The sequence below is a fragment of the Cydia pomonella genome, chromosome 2 (assembly GCF_033807575.1).
Source record: "Cydia pomonella isolate Wapato2018A chromosome 2, ilCydPomo1, whole genome shotgun sequence".
In the NCBI taxonomy this organism is placed as follows: domain Eukaryota; kingdom Metazoa; phylum Arthropoda; class Insecta; order Lepidoptera; family Tortricidae; genus Cydia; species Cydia pomonella.
Window position 1 is genome coordinate 23,428,707 of NC_084704.1, and position 22,821 is coordinate 23,451,527.

The 22,821-nt window shown below is 35.8% G+C and overlaps 2 protein-coding genes across 3 annotated transcripts in view; one reads left to right on the forward strand and one right to left on the reverse strand.

Annotated features, from left to right (window-relative positions):
* Window positions 1–15,522, reverse strand: part of LOC133534684 (protein dissatisfaction) — a gene marked incomplete at its 5' end in the record, with an annotated part of 41,626 nt that extends 26,104 nt beyond the window's left edge. Inside the window, 2 exons of the mRNA XM_061873913.1 lie at window positions 13,412–13,573; window positions 15,438–15,522. Coding sequence (XP_061729897.1) covers window positions 13,412–13,573; window positions 15,438–15,522 — 247 coding nt within the window. The remainder of the gene's footprint in view (window positions 1–13,411; window positions 13,574–15,437) is intronic.
* LOC133534670 (uncharacterized) overlaps window positions 1–22,821 on the forward strand; it is a 107,330-nt gene that overhangs the window by 37,221 nt on the left and 47,288 nt on the right. The window lies entirely within an intron of this gene.

Genomic DNA, 22,821 nt, shown 5'->3' on the forward strand with positions numbered 1-22,821 from the left:
GCAAAAAGGACGAAGCATCAAAAGTGAGAAAGATGTATTCAGAAGTGAAATAGTCTGCTGGCTGAGCACATCATCATTAACGAGCCAGAGAGGGCGGAGGGCAGCGAAGAGGCAGAGGGGGAACGCCAGGTGGGCAGCCTCCCACGCTCCGGCTCACCTGCGCTCAAAAATGCTCCTTAGCGTTGCCTACTCCAGAGAACATAACTGTATCAAACGTGCTTCGGAGAACCACCGGTCTCAGGGAATATTTTCGAGTGCACCGACATAAATATGAGAAATATCCAGGTTTTTATTCACCTTCCACCCTGCGGAGTCCGTCCAGGCCCGGACAAATATCTCGTATAATAGATGTCCAACAATGTCGAGATGACAACGGGGTTTCTCACATTCAAAGTTTTATCTTTGTTTTTAGACAGGGTAGGGTCACAAAAGCTTTGTTAATTGTTATTTAATACCTTTTACTAACAACACTGTTTATATTTATAATAACGTTTGTTAAGATGTAATATTATTCAATTATTCTGGTGTAGTGCTGTACGAAAACAAGAACCTGTACCTATATATTTTTAATTTGTGTTGTAGGTATAGAAACGCGTAACAAAACAAATTGTAAGTACTATTTATCATACACAGAGACCGACATTATAATGGTTTTTTTAAATTGTCATAGGGAGTTCTCATATATCGACTTACGATACAGAAATAACAATAAAATGTAGAATACAAAATATTATTAAAAAGTTATAATAGTTAGTTATTGGATACATGACTGTAAAAGAAATAATTTAAGCAGAGTATATGGAAAAAATATAACTACTTATTTCTTTTATAAAGAAACGAATGTCACTATAAAGTTTTTATTGCACATCTCTATTTCGCAATTTAAACTACTCAAAAGTTATCTAGACGAGATTGCTTTTTAGCGATACGACCTCTTGCTATTATTTACCTCTATTTTTAATCTTTTTAAATATTTTGTATTTTACATCGTATCGACATATAGGTAGGTAGGCACATATATCGAAAGTCAATAATTAGAACTCCCTATAATGACAATTCAAACTGCCACGAGAATTCCGGCCTTCACACATAAGGTGACACAAAATGTTTCCCCAAAATACTTTGGATCTTATTCGGGCTGATATTTCCTTAAATCCTAACCCCTTTATTCCTATAAACGCGCTACAAGCCTCAATTAGTCTCTCATTTTAATGTATTTGTAGGAAAGGGATAAAACATATTCACAAATTGACTGATATTGTCTAATTGTGGTTTGTAGTGTGTTTACTATTAAGGGGTAAGCATGGGGTAAGTCACTATCTCACTGAGAATACTTGGAGAATTTCGATGGGGTACCGATGCCACACCGAGACCGTAAGCAAGTGGCGTAAGTATTGAAAATAAACTCGACATGTTGTATATTTTAAATCGCATTAATATTTCAACCTTCCGAACAAGGTTATTCATAAAAGTTTAAACTGCGCATAGCTTGAGCATCGAAATCCCCTCAAAAAGTTGTCGAAAGTTACCGGCAGCGGTTTTTGAACGCCGCGGTCGGGTTGCCTCGTCCAAGTTTGAGTGCAATGCGCTTATTCCGCGCTATACGTAACTTTGTTCGCTACGGTAAGTTTAGTGAGAAACTTAGGTGTAAAGCAAATGCATTTATGATATCCCAGGAAATGTATTAGTTATATGAAACATTTTAAAATTGATATGCGTAGTGTAATGGTGTAATAAAAATGTCATTAACCACCGAGGCGATAGTTGGCAGATGGGATAAATACTTACTTGGTCTAAATTATATGAGTAAGTAGGTATTCAAAACAAAACCCAAACAATTTGAATAGTAAGGAAAAAAACTGTTATTACCACAAATACACCACTCATGTACAATTGAATTTATTACTTATTTATTATTACTGCAGCAAGAATTAATTAAAATCACGTAAACTTACAAAAAATCCCCCTAAACAGATGCAGGATATTATCCCATTAAGCGTTCTATTTTATTTGCTATGACAGTGCAATAATTTGTTCACGCACAACATTAAAATTAAATTAGATAAAAGAGATTCTCCCCTGCTGTCGTGATATTTTGATCCAAACTCGTATACTTACGCAGGTAACTACTTAAGTATTACATACCTTTGTACCTGCTTGTATTGTACTGTTACGAAAACAGTTTCAGTTAACTAAAAAGAGATTGTATTGTCGAAAATAATGTTGCACGATAATATTGAGGACATTAAAGTAAGCGGTAGATTTACTACGAGTATATAGCAATAAGAAATATTTAGAATAGAAGCTATCGGCCGCGGCCAAGAGAGGCACGTAAATCACATAAGAAGATCGAAAGTAGGGTCACCCTTTTGTACTTTGTTGAAATCGGTACCCATCTCACGTTTATTGTTCAAATACTTTTCGAAAAGGATATTGATACTCTATACAAAATGTATAAGTAGGTACGATAAATCAAGGAATATATCATTAACATTATTAATCAAGTTAAATGAAATCGGCAGATAAATTTTATGTTTTGTTACGAAAAATAATAAGGATGATTTACGTCAACGCCAATTATAATAATTTTATTGCCGGGGCCTATCACCCAGCACATCATGATTAAACTTTCACACACTACTTAAAACCTTTGTTACCAACCATGACAAATATCCCGTACAGGTAAAAACATCTATTACATTTATTGCTGCACAAGCATCACTAAAATCACTATTATACGACCCTTTGACGTCACCCCACGCATCACCCCTAACCGAGCAGGGGTGGCCGGCCTAGGTGTCAACACGTGTTCTGATCCTAAACATCGGTGTAAAACTAGACTATATTAGACTTTGAAACTAAGCCTATAAGAGCGTTGCTATAGTGCCACTTGAAATGCATCTACTGTAACTGTATTCGATTTGATACGCATCCGATGAGCTTTTGAACACCGTATCACGCAACAGAGAGCTTTGCAAAGCAATAAAAACAAATTTAGAACAGTGTAGTCGTTAGGGGTTCATTATGTTTAATAAGGTATTCATTGGTCATGGCAAATTCGTAATAGTACATTTCGATGCTAGTGCGGAAAGAATGACATTTCCGCACGTGTATCGAACGAGGTTTTTTTTAATACAGTTGCGAAAAAATAAGAAAAACAACAAGTACTTTTTTGTGCATGTTCTATAAGACAGAAACAATTGTAAATATAAAATATTATACTATTATTACCTAAGTATCGTTATTTAAGATTATTTGTGTATCGTATATTTAAATTGTATGAAAACAATATCGAATGTTGCCTTTGGAAACTTAAAACATTCTTGCAGTAAGAAAAAACGCCTCTGCTTTGACAACTTATTAAGAACGGTTTTCAATATTCAATTTTAAAAAATAAACGTGTTATAATGATGAAGAGGTAAGTATTCAATATGAAATATGCTTATATTTATTATTTTTACATTAACAGTAGGTTTTTATGTTGAATACGACTTTTAAAGGAAATTAACATTAACACTCATCAATAAGTAGACGTGAATTGGAACAAGTGGAAAAGTAAAAAGCACTAGTTCGCGAAATCCAACTTTCCGCACGCTAAACAGCTACGTAAAGTAGCACTTTGTGAGCAACTGTATTAAAAACCGCAAACCGCGAAACCCCACGTATACAAGTATCTTATCTTATGATTTTCGGGGGCCCTTGCGGATACACTTCGGCCCATAATTTGCGTAATTACCCACTTAGGAAACATCCGTCAACTACTCCGAATGATAGATGCCGAATGATGGAGCTCATGGGTAGCATTTTGAATTCCTTAGATTCCAGATAGCCTGCTACAAAGTTCTTCATTCTTTGTCTGGCGAGGGCGTGACACATTAGGTGTTTTACTGTCGCTTCCTCTTTGCCACCTATTCGACAATCGATGTTGTTAGAGTGCCCCATCTTGACCAAAACTGCTTTGACCCCGTAATGGCCAGTAAACACCCCTGTTATAATTTGGAGTTGTGTTTTGCCAAGTTTCCATAGCTTTTTGCTCCAGCCGGAGTTTACTCCTTGCAAAAAGAGCTTTGAGTGCTTTAGATCCGTCAGACTGTCTGCATTTTCATTGCCTATGAATCCCTCGGGCCCTGGGATGTTGTAGTTTGTTTTGCCTTCCCAAATTGTATGTATGTATGTATGTATATACTTTATTGTACATAGAAATAAAAACACGAAAAACACAGTTACACAGTAAATTAAATACAACAAAGGCGAACTTATCCCTGTATGGGATCTCTCCCAGTTAACCTTTGAGGAAATGAGTAAAACAGAAGTAACGGTGAATTAATGACAAACACAAACAAAAGTGTACAATCACTGAAATTAATGAATTGCACGTTTTGAATACACATTGATACAAATATACATAGATAGAAAAATAACCATAAAATAATATATATATATATATATATATATATACATAAAAGTAAATAAATATTCAATATATAATATAAATAGATATGAATTCGAACCAGAAAAGTAAAGGAAATTAAAAAAAGTAGAAGTACTCAATGGAACCAGGAAGTCGTAACCAAAGTATTGGAACGCCACAATTTTAAGCTTGTTTAGAGCTTGGACGCCATTGTATACTAGTCTAGAGTCCACTCTGAGCGCCATAAGCGCTTTGAGTGCAGTCTGACTGTCGCTGAGTATATAGACATTCTTGCATTGGGTCTGCCTAACTATATTCTCATGCACACAGGCAATTATAGCGTATGTCTCGGTTTGGAAGACAGTGGCGTAATTGCCCATGCTTATACTACTACTAAAGTCATTTGCATAAATGCCTGCCCCCGTACCAGATAATGTCTTGGACCCGTCTGTGTACCATATGATGTCGTTGTCATTAGAAATTGGCGCTTCAAGACCTTATAGTTAGGTCCATTCAGCCCTTGTTGGAACTTTAATTTTCAAATTCTTGTGAAACACAAACTTGGGTTGCATCTTATCGCACCTCATATTCGTTATCGTTTCCATGAAATTGTCACATTCCATGTTTGTGTGTTTAGTCTTTGGCTTGTTATCGCTCCAGAGGTCTACTAAAGCCAACCTGTGTAACAATTTCCGCGCCTCAGATTGTATCACTAGGTGTAGCTGCAGAAAGTCTAGCAGTAACTCCATCGCCGCTGTTGGCGTCGTTCTAAACGAGCCTGTAAGTCGCGATTGACTGGGGAACATATTCAGCACCTTGCCATGTGGGCTACTATAAAAAACCAGGCAAGTTCGAGTCGGACTCGCGCACGAAGGGTTCCGTACCATTATTTATAAAAACGGCAAAAAAAATCTGTTTGTTGTATGGGAGCCTTAAATATTTTTTTTATTCTGTCTTTAGTATTTGTTGTTATAGCGGCAACAGAAATACATCATCTGTGAAAACTACAACTGTACTGTGTTCATGAGATACAGTCTGGTGACAGACGGACGGACGGACGGTTTGACCCTTTGGGTACGGAACCCTAAATAAGAACGTTGCGTAGCTTACGTAGGTATCCTATCGACTTTAGTAGTTAGGTAGTTAGGTACTTAAAACTTAAGTTGATGAAACATATTTTAATAATGAGTTTACGGATCAGCCAATCCAAACTTCCATTCCCATATAAAAATTATGTCATTTTGCTGCTATTCACGCGTGCATTTCCCTCGTACTTATCCATTAATGCGAAAGCGAGATGCATGGGTAAATGATAACAAAATCACATAATTTCGATATCGGAATGTAAGTTCGAATCGGCCTCCAAGTTAGGTAGCCCTACGGTTCAGAATTTACGTTACATTTGGAACGAAGAAAGATGCAGTTTAACTACAATATTTAATTGATAACCTGGCACAACTACCTTATAATCAAGCTGCGGCTCCACATTTTAAAACAAATCGTGCGCTTCAATAAGAAGAAACATGAGAATTGCTGCAAAAAACGATCAAAACGATAACGAGGCCGCGTTTCAATTCATTACCTTCCACAAAAGAACTTCAAAAAGGTAGCGTTGTACAATCAAAACCTGAGCGCGAACCGTTAAATTAAAAATAAATATTGCGAAACGTCAGTATGTTACGGTACGGGTCGGGCAGGAAAAATATTCGGGGTAAAATTCGGAAAACGCCAGACTGGCCGGTGTCGGTTCACAGGGGCGGTGTGGGGTAAGGTGAATCTTTTTGTGAAGTGAAGAGAATTAATTTAACCCGCTGCGGGGTAACATGACATGGCCGTAATTGAAAAGTTTGCCCCTCGCCGCCGGCGGCTGCTGACGCCTTCGCCGACTTAGGTTTTATGGCAAGCCTTTACCGTAATTTGGAAAGCCTTTACTGACATTTTTATTGATTGATAAAAAGTTGAACTAAAAAACGGTTTTCAAAGACAAATAAAATCTACCTTCATTCTTGGCCAGGAAACTAATTTTAGTGTCCGTTATTTGATAAGGTAATATGTAATACCCAATTACATAACAATTGTCTAATTTCATGACTAACATCGAGTAATAGTTAAGCAATTCGTTTATAAAGGCAACTGATTAACATTTCAAGAGCACATCCCGTAAAAGCTTTTTTCAATCAAACCCTTTAACTTTTACGTCGAAAATTGAAAAGTACGATTATCGTGAAGAGTCTCTGGCTTGGTTGCGGACTGATCGATTTTTAATTAATTTCATGAAGTTAAATTGGGGATTATGTTTTATTTGATCGCGTGAGTGAGAGGCTTAGTTGGTTCTCTGTGTTTAAGATACCTACGTCAGTATGTCCCAGAATACGAATACTGAGAGATGATGTTAGTTAGATTACGAGTATTATAGCAAGGCCTTACTTTCAGGATAAACAATCACTTCTTTAGGTCTAGCTGACAATCGTACAAAAGAAATTAGAAAAATGTATTGGGGTAACAAATGCTACGAAAAGTCATGTGACTATTTCCATACACATTATTTAAGTTGCAGTTGGCGTTTTCTATTAACAACATATGGTTATATCTTGGCTAGGCCCTGTAATGTATCTTGCGAATAATGTCATAATGTAAACCAACCAATTTACCTTAATTACTTCGTATCTCGCACTTTTTAAGGAAACCATGGTCTTATCAACATAAATATTTTATTTATATCAATTTCTAATACTTATTTACGTTGATTATGAATATTTCATTGAAAACAACCTTCGTAGTAATTTTTGGTTATATTTTTTCACAATCTGTAAGTTACATTGCGATAAATATTAGTATATTCAAAGAAAAACATGTGGAACAGAATATATATTTTTTATGTCTTCTTATTGGTTTATATTTCCGTAGCACTGTCTTTAAAATTTCGAAGTTAATAAAATTTTATCTACATTCATATCATAACCAATTATATATATTAATATAATATATTCAGAAACGATAAGCAAACGGCCTATGTTATTAAACATGTATATGTGGGTGCATCGTTATATTCACTTTAATATATCGGTCACCGATACCTTAATTACATTCAAATTTAGAACATTTCTGAGAAACAAAGAAATTTGATTTGGCATCTATTATAATATCAATCCAGATGACGTTTTATTCGAAGTGACCTATGGAAGGTAGAGGTAAGGAATACAATCTCCATAGGCAGAACTGTTGCAAAAGTGTCCAACTGTCAGCTATAAACAATAGTTCCAAATCGCTCCAGAGTAGCACTAGAGTAGCTAAGAACAGTAAGAACGTAACTGACGGAGTGAAGTGCGCTGTCTATGATTTGATTTTTTTTTCAAGTATTCTACGAGTATTTAAGGTTTTTTGACGGACACTTATTGGTATATGGAGATTCTATTCCTTACCTCTACCTTCCATAGAAGTGACCGTTGCAAACAATTTTGGCAAATCTCGCATGTAACTTGATATCATAGAAATAGGATAGTATAGAACGACTGTCAAACTTCAAAAGTGTGACCAAAAATGAATGCATGTGTGTGCGTAAATTGTCTATGTGCGAACAAAAATAGTGATGTCATGTTACAACATATTAATAATCTATCGATAACTGCTTTATCGACTACTTTTTCAAATGCGTTTGTTTTTATAAAAAATGTTATAGGTATGAGTATTATTACTACGATTAGACCCTATTAGAGCCTATAGTACCATAAATTTTTCTTTTACAGCAGACGCATAGTAAATAACAATACTGATAGTGACACCATCTTCACTAAATTACTTAATATATATTTTTCTTTTTGATTCTCTTATATTTTTCACGTAAAAAAATACGGCAATATGATCTTGGCTGACTCGGCCGACTTCGAACTCAAAAATGGTTACGTTTTCTCATATGTAGTCTGCGCACTCATGGCTTGTTCATATACGTGATGGCTTCCCTTTCGCACACTTCATCTGTCTGTCAAGCGAAGCGTTTGACATGTCTCTGCTTGATATCGAGCGATATGACAGTCGCCCCCCGACTCTAGCTTGTCTCTGAATTAAAAAAAAAAACAACGGATGCATGCCATGCGCGAAAACGTTTGTATTACCGCCATTTGACGTTTAATTTATCTTTTAATTAGTTTGTAAGTATAAAATTACTTTGTTCTGTAACTATACATAATTAGGCATTAAAATACTCATGTGATCCTTCTATGAAACTCATTTCATTCGATTTTCATTGAAACTTACACTCGTATTTTAATGCCTTTCATTATGTAGCAGTCACATAAACTAATATTACACATTGCCAAGGTCTTACTTTGATACGACACGACATATTTCACTTGGACAAAGTAGGTTTTCTTGGCTACCCTTTCTTCCTCCTTGCTTCCGTTTTCTATTAACTGGAAATGTTGTACATTTGAAGGAAATCAAGGTGGTCAAGTTACTTGCAGTAGTACTTACCTCTAATAAGTAAGTCTAAAGTATGAGGTGAAACGCGCTAAATAAATACCAGGACAGGAGGTCCAACGTCCAGAATAAAATCCTATCCAAAAGGACATATAGGAGATAAAGATTTTATAAATCAAATCTACACGTGGATCCCTTGATCGGGGAAATAGGCACGCACTACGCCAGTATAATCATAATTTTCTAGGTGACGGTACTCGGCCGTCGGACGTGCCTGGGTCTGTTGACTCGGCGCCGATCTTCGCTGTTTGCCGACGATGTCGGAGTTAGCGTGTTAGCTGATTGGCCGACGGACGCGGTCAGCTTTGTGATATCACAAGTTTTGATGCGAGTTGAAAGCGTCATGTAGTTTTAGATCGGCAAGTTTATTTCTGAAAAGTTTTATTTCAGTATAGAATCGTGCATTAGCCAAGAAAATCGATACATGCCAACTTATACTACGTCAGACACGTAGGTAGTCAATAAAATAAATCAATGCCTTAGCTAATACATTTCAATTGTGTGCTGTCAAATTAATAGATATACATCCCTACAAGTTTACATCCATTCATGAAAATGCAGTCTGTCACATCGTGAATAACCGAAACGTGAGCCAGATTGTACGTCATCAAGCGCCGACTGTACAGATCTAATTCCAAAACCATTATGTCCGCAGTGCCGGATCGCACCAAACTCAATTTGAGCTCGTACAATCCGTAACAACTACTAGTAATTAGAGGGCACTCCTGTACCGGTTTGCATGGGTGATGAAGGGTGAAGCGCTTGGTAAGCTTTTGTGAATAGAAGGCCAGAACCGCGGATCCATTACCGTTTCACTTTGAGCGTGCGGTTGCATTAATATTGCACTACCCAACTGTTGTCTTCCATGCTTTAGCAAGTCCTTTGGTCAAATTGCTGCCATACTGTGGAGTTTTAAATGTTGCCAAGTTTATGAATGGAGTAGGTACAATAAATATTTAAACTAACAAAAAAACTCGGAGTCAGCAGCAAGCTCGGGTCTCTATACAAGCGTAGTTACGCTCTCATTATAAAATTACTAGCTAGATTGCTCTGAAACTTTGTACTTACAATAGGATAAGATATATCTATGCCTGTAATTAGTATGTATAGCGTCATACTATAGTTAAATAAAGATAGCGATTTTTTTTTCATAGAAAACTTGTTTTTGCTCTAAGTACTATTTCGTTTGTTTTGTAAGCTGGAGCTATATAAACTAATTACAGGCATAGATATACTTTATCCTATAGTAAGTACAAAGTTTCAGAGCAATTTAGCTAATCATTTTCGTTTCGGTCGCTAGATATACCCAGGGGCGTATTTTAATATTTGGCGCCTTGGACCATTGGGCCTGGGCCGCCCCTATAATAAGCACAAATGCAATTTTTTTCGGCGTCTTCTGGAAACGTGGAGTTTGTGCCGCTCTTCGCTGCCACTCCGAGCCACGGGCCCTTGGCCCTAGGGTAAATACGCCCTTGGATATACCTCATGTCATTGTATTTGCAAGGTTTAATTACAATCCAACACGTAGTTTTAAAATAATAACGAAACTCCGGTTGCATGGGAAGGTGAAATTCGGCCAAGCTTGCTGCGGACTCTTAAATTTTCATTTAACACAGTCTTAAATGTGTGTACTTACTTATGACGATATTAACAGCGGTATATTTAGGTAGAAGAAACCGCCCGTTTACAAAAAAACAACTGGCATGTCTCTGTACTTTAAAATTAAATTAAAAATGTATTTACACAAATGTACTTCTACTAACCCTATTTATCGCGTTTTACTATACAGTACCTGGGCGACCGAGCGTTGCTCGGTTATAACTATTTATTGTAATATGGTGGTGTATAGGTGATAATCTTAACTAAAAAATTTTACTAAATTAAACTTGTCTAAAACAATAAAAATTAAAAATATATATATATAAACTTGAACATATATAAAAAAAAAAACAAAAGTTAGTCACCGGGCGAGATTCGAACCCGTAACACTCGTTTCTAGCAGTCCGCGTCTTAACCCGCTGGGCCAGACGGACAGTGGCCGGCAACACGAAATTAGCGACCATATTCTGCGTCGAAAGAAAAACGCATGAAAACTCGAAAACACGCGTTTTCCCAAACATAAGACTAATCTGGATCGATTGTATACCCCCAAAAACCCCCATATACCAAATTTCATCGAAATCGTTAGAGCCGTTTTCGAGATCACAGAAATATATTTATATATATATATATATTGAAGAATTGCTCGTTTAAAGGTATAAGATATGACGTATAATATGGATGGTGCGCCGGTACAGTAGGTAAAACATCATAATACGTACATATACATTGTAAGTATTTATTCGCTATATAATAACTAAGTTGTGAAAGATAAATACCTACTTAAACATCTATACATTAACGTATAACGTTGGCGACGGCATAGTATCGGGCGGCAAGTTTCGTGAGGGCGTATAATTACGCGAGCGAGTAAACATATAAAGGTAATCCGGGCCGCGGCGGCACAAAGTGATGCACGTGAATAAATTAGCGCCGAGCACCTGCGGGGAGACCGCATTTCCTACGGGGTGCTGCCAAATTTCATAAAAATGACTATTTTTTCTACAGGAAAATACGCTAAGACAAAACAGGTGATTCTAGGGGTCCAACCGAAAGTGGAAATAGTATTCGATAGCGGAGAACATACATATTTAATTAGATGAAATGTGGAAAAATTTACTACCTAGGGCGAAACTTGAATCGCGAAAATTGGTAGTTCAGTTTATATAATAAATATCTGGCAAATGCGCCGCTAGCACGCCAATTACGAATCGTACGTGCGGTGCGTAGTTGCGTACCTACTGCATGCGCGCTGTACCTACGCGTAATTTAACATGCAAGGCGTTCGCGAATGTACCTACGCGTAATTTGACATGGAAGCCGTTTGCGAACCTTTCACATAGATGCATTCGAGGTGCTTTCTCCAGATATGATTTTAGATTGGTTTATCTTTACAGTACAAATAATCGGTTTTTCCCTTTCAGTAAATCCCAAAAAACCAATCTTTAATAGAAATTCATACATACCCAACATAAAATTGATCTTTGTTTATCGTTAGATGTGTCAACCCTAACGAGACAAAGTGAGCCCGTCGAGATTTAGAAACCCGACTTGCGGTAGACATGGTTCTCTATGAATATTGATAAGTTATTACTAAGTGAATTAAGATTTCTGCGCCCCGCCTGACGAGGTGACGAGTTCTGCTCTCTTAATACTTACACCGAAGAATTTACACTGGTAGTGATATAAAACAAGTGTATCTAAATGTGCTTTAATTTAATTTTTCAGTTAAGGCTCGCCTTAAAGGTTATTCAACAACCAATGACGCTATCAAATATTTTGTATAGGGAGTTTTGCATACTTCATATACAGCCAAGGTAGGCATAATAATTGTCTACACAGCGCCTTTCCTGGTGTTCATTATATTTTCGCATGATATAGTATTAAAGCAATCAATGTTAGCGTGAGCTATGCGCTGCGTTCGTATCCGATAACGTGGGTTTTCAGCTTTGTAGCGAAAAACGCCTACGAACAGAGAACCCGCCTAGAGGATTGCTAGCAGTCAATTTATAAACTGAAATTATATTTAACTCTGTTAGGTGAACACACAATGTAGAGGTAAACAGATAAAAACTAAAACCGTAAGGCAAGTAGCATATGGTTAGGTAAACTTAGTACTTTGCCCAACTCCAAATCGAAAATCATTTAACTCAACTACTAGCCACGAAAATAAAACGAGAATGCCGATCATTTAACGTTATGAAAACCTAGTTGCTGTACTCGTAACTGTAATGATATAATTAAATAAATATGTAGGTATCTACTATTTACTGCCATTCCTTGGGCCGAACGACAATTTGGGCAGGTGAATAAAACTGACAAAGGCTCACCACACAATGCCGTAAGTAATATCAATTCGTCGTACGTAATGACAGCGCAGACAAGCGGAAATCGAACTGGGGACCGAGTTCCACTCGATATTTCAGCGGTGTACAAAACAACCTGCTGCGAGCCCGATAGATACACTTAGTAACAATAGCGTGGCGCCATTACTTTGGGACTATTGTTGTATCAGTATTCTGCTATACTAACAAAACTGGCCAAGTGCAAGTCGCTAGTCGTGACCGCACACGAGGGATTACGTTTCCGTCATCGTACTTTAATGGTATGTGCATTTTTATATGAAAATAACACCGAAAAAAATGGTTTCTGAAGGAGTTTATGTGAAAGAGACCGCTTCGCCTCTACTTAGAATTTTTGTAAGCTCTGGTGAATCTCTGTATCATTCTCTGTTTTGACGTGTACAATATAAGTTATGAATTTATGAAAAATACATAATATGAGAATTTCTCAATAAAAATAAAGTAAAGTAGGCGTTCTACGGCCACTTATTCATAGTTACATAAAGTGACAGTAACTAGTAAAAAATAAAGTTGATAAATTAATGAAAATAAATGGTAACAGAAATTTAAGTCATCAACTTACCGTCCTTGTTCATGTTGGCCTGGAAGCACTTGGCGAGCCGGCAGGCGCGGCACTGGTTCCTGTGGGTCTTGTCCACAGGGCACCGGCCTTTCATCTCCCCGCCCGCCTTGCACGTGTACACCCTGTTCCTGTGGATCGATCGCTTGAAGAAGCCGGAACAACCTGGACAAGAGACAATTGATTCCGTCTTTTACCGCCAATGACGAGGGGCAATCTGACACAAAACGTCCTAGAGCCGGATTCTGATTTTAATTGAACTTGAACAAGACACGTTTTAATTTCTTATGTCAGTTTCAGATCAAGAAATTAAAATCAGAATCGGGCTCTGGGACACAAATTAAGCACTACTTGTACAAATTATTAGCGACTCAACCAACCCTTAATTTTTGAGGATTTTTCTTTGCTATATATTTATCGGCACAACAACGATCTAACATAAAACAAGCAAAACGTATGAAAAACTATCCGACAATGGTATCCGACAATCTTCATAAATTTAAGTAAACTCTATACTTGCAATAGGATAAGGTATATCTAGTACTATAATTAGTTTATGTAGCTTAATCTTATACCTTTAAACGAGCAATTCTTTATATACCTTTAAACGAGCAATTCTTGTATATATATATAGTACCTGGGCGACCGATAACTATTTATTGTAATATGGTGGTGTATAGGTGGTGGTGTATCTTAACTACATTTTTTTACAAATACTATATTGCGCTATCGTACATTTATATGACATTAAAAATGTAACACTTCAGAACTATTACAATTAACAAACATTAAAAAGTATATCTCTCAGAAAAATCAACTTCCATCAATAATTTCAACGACTCTACTGGCTTCAATGACATTGTAAACTTCAATGAGGGAGCTCGGCTGAATGAAAGGTGATTGTTGATTTTGGGTTTCATACAATGAAATTAAAAAGACAGCTACCTACGCCTAATTATGTAGAAAAGGAGGTAAAATGTTTTTTGCCTCTGCACCCTCCTTGACACATTTCAGATTTGGCTATGGTTGACTGGTAAGATACCCGCAATAGGGTATTCGACTGTATTTATATAAATTATTTCACACTATGCATGAAATAAATCACCAAATAATTATAAGAAAAACATAGATAGCAGTTATTTTTAAACACAAGTTCTATATGATAAATAGGATAGAAATATAAAAAAGTAGGTGAGTTGACCGTGACGTCATTGTGTAAAATTTTCATATAAATTTGTTCAAATGCTTGATTTGTTGATGAAAATACTAAGATCACTATATACGTGCCTTTAACATTTGGGGAGTTACCTCGATTCCTCATGAACCCCATCGTCAGAACTCGAACTTGACAAAAACTTGTCTTGAAAATCTAACCGCCTCTAATACAGCGAAGAGGACAAATCGCCAAATGTGAACTATGCGTCGTTGAAGAGTTCCATTCTGATCATCATCAGCAGTTCCACTGCATCAAATGTCACTTGTTTAAATGTAAATGCTTGATTTGTTAAATAAAATACAAAAATCGCTCTAGGTATGCCTTTAACATTTGACGAGTTTCCTAGATTCCTCATAGATTCTACCATCAGATTTCGAACTTGACAAAAAATTGAAAATTCCCAATAGCGGGATACAATTCCCAGTACCACGGGTAACAAACATGGTGGTAACTAGTGGGAATAAACCACAAACTAGAAACCAATCATCATTTATGCGCGGATGAATTAAATACGCCACCGATTCTTGAGTCCTACTTTTTTCTTTGCTCTTATCTAAGTCTAGGTAGCTGCCTAACAAAGCCTGCAACTTCTTCGCCTGGAATGTCTATGTTTGTTGTAAGTAATTCTATAATATTCAAACCGTAATCCTACATATATTGGTAGGTATTTGAAATAGCATATGCGGGTGAAGTATTCAACAGAACACGACTTTTTCGTTAAAAAGAGCAAAAGCGTGTGCAGATAATTTTGAATACTTCGTACGCTTAGCAACGTTTGCTAATTGACTGCTCTCATATATATTGTAAACTTACCATCACAGCTGTAGATTCCATAGTGCTTGCCAGAGCTTCTGTCACCGCAAACGTTACAGGGGATGTCCAGTAGGCGATCACCTGTGTTTAAAGGAATTGTTGTTATTTACTATTTGTAAACTACGAGTAATAAAACTATGATTTAACTTTCACAATTTTTACACATTATTAATTACGACAACGGAACTTAATCGCGTATAATTAAGTTTCAAAAGTACCTCCGACGTTTTTAAAACTGAATTATACGCGATGAAGTTCCGTTGTCATAATTAATAATGACAAAATTATAACTATGAAATATGATTTATCTGTATGTATTGTATACCTAGGCTATGCAGTAAAATAATATTTTCACAAACATGCATTGAAATATTGATGTTATGTTCCTTATACCTAATAGGCTGCGAAGTATGACGTTTCAGGTGCGGCTAGGACAAGATGTCGTTAATGGAATTTCATATAAATCTTGCAGGCCTAGGCCGGCAAAGTCCTCTTTTTTTATTTCTATTCCACATAAATTTGTGGCACAGGCATCATGACATTCTGCCACTATGCGTATAAAAAAACTATAAACGATTTGATATGTGCAGTTTTATTTACATAATAAATCCACTTGAACATAACAAATAACACATTATTATCATTTTGTTTCTTAACTATACATATACACATTGAAATTTCATCTAAATATTAGGTAGCGGTAAAAATGTCTACTCAAAGGTGCCGCTAACCGTATAGAAAAATTTTTTCGCTGTAATTCTGTTTTATCGGATTTAATATTGTTGTTTGTAATGTTGTTTTGTTATAAATAATTCAATATGAGCTCGGACGAAACTACCGACGAAGAAATGATTATTGATTGCACCCCACCTGAATTAAGAGCCGAAGCAGAATTGGCTATACAGAACTTGCTGCCGGAAAAACTAAAGGCGAAATATATGGTTACTTATGACAATTATATAAATTGGAAAACCAAAAAAATGCTGACAGTAAGTAAGTAAGTAAACACTTTATTGTACGAGAAAAATAAATATTACATCAGATGGAAAATAATTGGGTAGTACAAAGGCGAACTTATCCCTAAGAGGGATCTCTTCCGGTTAACCCATACCTAAAAGAGTAATTAAAAACTATATCTAAAGTAATTATACATATACTATTACATATCTTTGTATACATATATGAATAAATATATATTATGACCGCACACATCTTCCTACCTGTCAGTAGGTTCTTCATCTGAGAGCCATAGTTCTTTTAGTTTATATTTTAGCGATGCCACTGATTGACACTGTCTCAAAGGAGGTGGTAGCGCGTTCCAAAGTTTAACAGAATTTACGGTTAAACACCGCAACACACCGGTTTATGAATCGGGATAGAGAGGGAAAGATCGGTGGTAGAGCGTAGTCGGTAGTCACTATCGTCTGCTAGAAACTTGAACCGCTCAGAGAGGTAGGGTGGGGAAGAGGGAATGAATAGTACTTTAAAAAGAAGAGATAACGTATGCATGTCTCTACGGCGGCGGATAGGTAACCCCTTAAGCTGATCACGGAATGACGAAATATGGTCAAATTTGCGGAGACCAAACAGAACACGTGTTTTTGGCATATTTTACAGAACTGGCAGAAACTAAAAAGTCTTCAACATTGATTGTGGGCATTGTACTCCATGGTTATTAAGGCCACAATGCAGGTGAAGCATAATATAAATATAAATGATAATATAAACACAATACAAATATAAACGTATGAAGTATCTGTTTTCTATTAAAACCGAGTTAAAATATAGCGAAATAGTAATGTACTCACGTTAGTTTTAGTTTTTGTCTTGTTTACTTATAATTTCTTTAAAAATAAAACTTTTTTTTTTTGCTGTTTATTTCATTGCATGTTTGAGAAAAGTACTATACATACTTCGGCGGGAAATATGGGGTTGCCCGCCTCAGACCTATCCTCAGGTCTATATGTCTTCGGCCGGCAACCCCTTTCGTCCCGGCCTCTATAATAATGTACTATTATAGATCATAATATCAGTTGAAAGACGTCCATTGCCTCTTCCCGGGATCTTCACATCCACCGGTATATGTATAAATATTATAAATAAGGGACAAGTTCAAAAGCCGTTCCGATCATAAAAACGGTTACCGTTGATAGGTGTCTACTTGAGATTAAATTTTATATTTGTAGTGAGCGACCTATTTTCAGTTTTACAACATTACAGTTTCGGTACTCATACCTATTTTAGTTCACGAGCTTCTCTCCCACAGGTTATCCAGTTATACGGATCTTGGCCGATTTTATTATTTTCGTTCAAACTGCAATTTATTAGGTACATCATGAGATTTTTGGAAAAACCCTTGGTTACAATTATCGAGTATAAAGTAGTACCTCTCCGTCGTAACAAATCAACCATATTTACCTCACGTAATATGTATAAACCGCATGATAAAAGCGTTTATTTATTTATTAATTGACACTTCTAAGCGCCACTGAGCGCCCCTTCCCTAAATAGATTAGTCAGATTACATCAATCTCGCTAATAACGTCGGTGTTTTTGTTCCGTTTACTGAAACCTTCCCCTTCGTCCCTTTTCTTCGCGCGAAAGCCTACCATCACACCGTCAAACTTACGACACGACCTATCTTTCTTACAGCCAATCTACCCTCCAAATTAAGATAAGTGTTGGTAATGCTGTCTTGTAATTTTAAAGTAATAAGTTTATTTAAGACAATGGTACTATGTATTATCTAACCCTTTGCTTATAAATAAATAAATATGTTTATTGGCAAAAAAACTATAAAATACTGTACGATTGTGACCGATTTTTCTGATGACGTGTCAACTTATCTTATTAGTAAGTGCTACTAAGATTCAACATCAACGTCCATCAAGAAATGAGTTTTTATGGCGCTCAATAGAGACCTACTGCTACATATTTTACAAAATATCGCTGCGAGGTCACACAAGATAACGTGTAGTGCTCAATTGTTCTGTGTAGGTGATGATATATGTTTGTGTTGCCCTTTTTTGTTCTCATGAGCAGACATTAAATACTTGATATTGACTTGATACTGGCAAACTTTTATTTAACGGTGTAAACGGTCGCGCGTCCTAATACCGTGAATCCTTTTCAAGAAAATATCTTTTCTTTTTCCTGAAGCGGGCTTTAGCGACTTTGCTGTCGTCTTTCAGGCCTCCACGGAAAGCCGCGAAGTGTTGTAATTATCCCCTTTTTGGCGCCACCAAGAGCTTTTTTATTTAATTATAGATCATTGAAATATACAGACGCAATAAAAAAAAATAGTGGAGCTCTGCAAAAACTTATACATCAACTTATTTTATGTAGACTGAGAAAGAGTTATGATAATTTTAAAACAACGTGTAAGTGTCTAATATCATATTATATAGGTATATATAGTATATTAAATAGGTATGTATAATAAAAACTCGGTATTCAACTCGGTAAAATCCTACGAGTAGTTTTTTATTTTATTTCCGGCTATAGGGAACATTTTTTAATTATTTGGGGTGTTATGAAAGTGGGTGAAAAAATAAATGCAAACCATTTTGCATCAAAACTGAACTAATTGTTTCAGAGTAGCTACTCATAGTCAAAGGCATTTGGGCATAGAATGGAAAACGCTACTTAGGTATACTGTAACATCGAGTAGTGTACCCGAGTGCATCGAATCGTGATCCCCACGGGAGCACGCGTGACAAATTACAGAGGCCGTGCGAAACGGAACACTCACTAACATTCACTAATTCCACACAGCAAACATGCACCGAAGGTCCGCTATTATTACCTTCATTCGAAACTTCGTAATGCTCAGATTTCTTGTTGTATTCAATTCATTCCTCGTAATAAAATAAGTACAGGTAAGGTTATTTTTTCAAAAAGCAACAAAATAGAATTTTTATTTCAAGTGCCCTATGCATGGTATCGATCAATCAGGTTTGTAAAAGTCCTAAAGTCGTACTTCACTCGCGCAACATTCCTAACAAAACGATAAGTGAATGTGACGTTACGGTCACTGAGAGCCCATCTTGAAGTACGGAAAGTAAGAAAATTGCGATTTTGCCGGTGAAATATTGCATTCATATGTAAGTATATAGTTGCTGTACAATATTTTTTTGGATAAAATGCTAGGAATCGTATGGTACCCTTACTTTATTCCTTTTATGAAGTTAAAAAAAAACTTAAATTTTAAAACTTTCAGGTCCTGTATTTTTTTTATAATTTTCATATATTATTTCAATATCCGCGTTATTGTGATAAATTGCTCATTTGCTATCTATTTTACTAGAATTTCTTTAAAAATCAACATAAGTCATTATTCCTATTACTAGATCAGAGATCTTTACAAATAAGTGCTGAAATGCATTCTTAATTAGCTTAATCATATTCTTGAAATTAACGGGATCCAAAAAAATACGGTATATAACAAATTATAGGTACATTTAGTTCAAACAAGGAAGTTCTGTACCTGGAAAACGGTCGTCCGCTACAGTTTTATTTTAACTTGTTTTAGCTGCAGGATTAGTATGAAACAGACCTACTGTAGCAGTGGATATTGCGGCAGGTCTCCGGTGAGCATTATCGGTAATCGACGCCCTCATATTACTCGCGTATTAGCCGTGTTTTAGTTTAGACTAACCGATGCTTTAGATATTTTGTAATCCGGGATTATAGTAATTGATTTAAATGAAATTTAATCAGCATTGGAATTAGGTGCAGTTCATTAGTGTAATGTTTTATTATTGACACAAAAATGTTTCCAGATGTGCAGTTACTCATGAAAGTTCTCATGAATTTTAATTATATGTAAGGTTTATATCAATACAACACATGAATAGTTTTTATTAAGATTATAATCGATGAGTGATGATATGTTCCGCTTGTAGCAAACCTTGTTAGCTGAGTATTGAGTCCGTCATGTGTCTGCATCAAAAATTCCACATTTAAACGCAATACATTTTAATTAGTACAAATAATATTCACATTGCACAATAGTTCTAGTTGTTCTAAAGCTCTATAATTTAAAAATAATAGTTGTTAATATTAAGATTAATCCATTAATGTGATAGTGTTAATGCTATATGCATGTGCATGTTCGTATAAGATCGGGGCTCCCTTTGGTGACAGGCTTAAGTCGCATTCCGTCATGCATGTCTGTACACCAACTAGAAGTAACTAGTAGTCTAATATTAATACGATTATTATTCCGTGTACCTACCTAGCTACCTACATTATAGTTTAAGAATTATTTTCATAGTTACTTCTTATTTTAAATTTAGTTTATGCACTTAGGGAGCAAAGCTTTGTTTTTTCATCGTTTATAGGGAAATGTTAAAAAAATACAGGACATGAATGTTTCAAAGTTAAAAGTTTTTTTTTAAAATTTGATAAAGGAGTAAGGGTACCATTCGATTCCTTATATTTTATCCAATAATATATACACATTTTATACCGGGTGTTTCCTGTAACAGGAGCAATAAATTAAACTGTAGGCTGTACTCCTCAAACTGACTAACATTTGTTCAGCAACTTTTAAAAATAACTTATGTTTTCATTTTTATTACACATTGAAGTTAATTCTAAGACGCAATGTATTGCGAAATTTGTAACGTTTAAAGCGTGACAAGCAACGTCAAACACACTGATGTCAAAGTACATTGAAAATAATATTAAATTTGCATGAAAAAGATAAAACCAAAAGATTTAATAATTCTTAAAAGTTGTTAATCATAAGTTATATCGTTTTAGGAGTACAATATATGGTTTAATTAATTGCGCGTGTTACAGGAAACACCCGGTATACATAAACGCAATATTTCACGGACAAAATCGCATTTTTTTTGTTTTCCATACTTCAAGATTCAGTGACCGTAACGTCACGTTCACTACTTACGATTGTCGGATTTTTACTATCATTGCAGACTTTTGTATATAGACATTTAATTCTAAAAACAAACTTGATCGAATATGGTATTACATAATAATAACACGAAATAAGATATGCCACTAGCTACTGCTCGTTTAAAAATAAATTTAAAAATAAACTAGTAGCTGAGGCCTACTACTCGTTGGATGCCTATTTTCGAATGCCAAACTAAGCAATAGGTATAATACTTATGTAACATTAAATCGATTATTAGAATAAATAGTAACTGGTTAGTTAGCCACATAACGAATTATGTAATAATAGATTAAGTACTTAGTATTAAGACATGACATGTAAAATATATTTTATCAATAAATTATCGTATCGTATCGTAATAATATAATATGGTATACCATTAATAGAATTTGTCATCTGGCCTATTGTAAGAAATCTGCTTATTAAAAAATCAAAGTTAAGAAAAACAAAATGTCAGGCGCGCTTTTGATATGATTGACTCACGCCGAAACGCTACACAATCTTAATCGAGGAATTTCCAAAAAGAACTGCTTATTTTGGAACGGGATACTAAGGTTTCTGCAGTCTGGAGAGTGAAGACTGTAAGGTACTGGATTGTCAGTTTATAATAAACATGAAATAATGCATTTCTAAAATCTAAATATGATTTTGGGTGAGCTCCCATTTCATCAAAAAACGTCGCTTATTGGGAAATGAACCCCAACTTATGCAGAAAGTTGAGTTGGCAAACCAACTTTTACCAAATTCATCATATCTCCCAAAAGCCATCCGATGATTCTCCTAAATGAAATTAGATAGATATAATATGGGTGAAATTAAAATTAAATTATCAGGATGGGAATAATTGTAGGGAAGTAAACGTGGGGCCTAGCCAAGAAGGCAATAGTTGATGTTGAGTTGATAGAAAACACAAATCGAAACCATTGAACTATTATTACTACCAGTATTTTGCACCATGAGTTGTTGTTTCGACAGCAAACAATAGAAGCGGAGCACGAATCTCGCGACCTAAATGCGTAAGCGCCATGAATTTTTACGGCGCTTATGACATTTTCGGTCGAGTGGTACAGGTTGCGATTGCGACAATTTCATTGTTTGGTATGGCTTTTCTATAGTAATAATAAATCAATGATCGAAACTTAAAACCTAATTTATGGAAATAGGCACGTGGCAATTGTCGATATATGATTGTCATCTTGGCTAAGCCCCCATCCCAAATGAGAAAAATTTAGGAGCGCTAATACATTATTAAGTCATGGTTTTCCATTCTGTCCCTTCCAGGAGCTACACGGGGACACCACGGAACAGAGATCATTGATTTGCCGGCGCCGGCTTAACACGCCTGGCGTTACATGATGCCTAACTATTCTGAACTATATAGGGGAGGGTCGGAATTATTCACGGTCCTCACGGCCAATTCGTACCGACATTTATTGATTTATTTAAACTTTATTGCACAAAAAA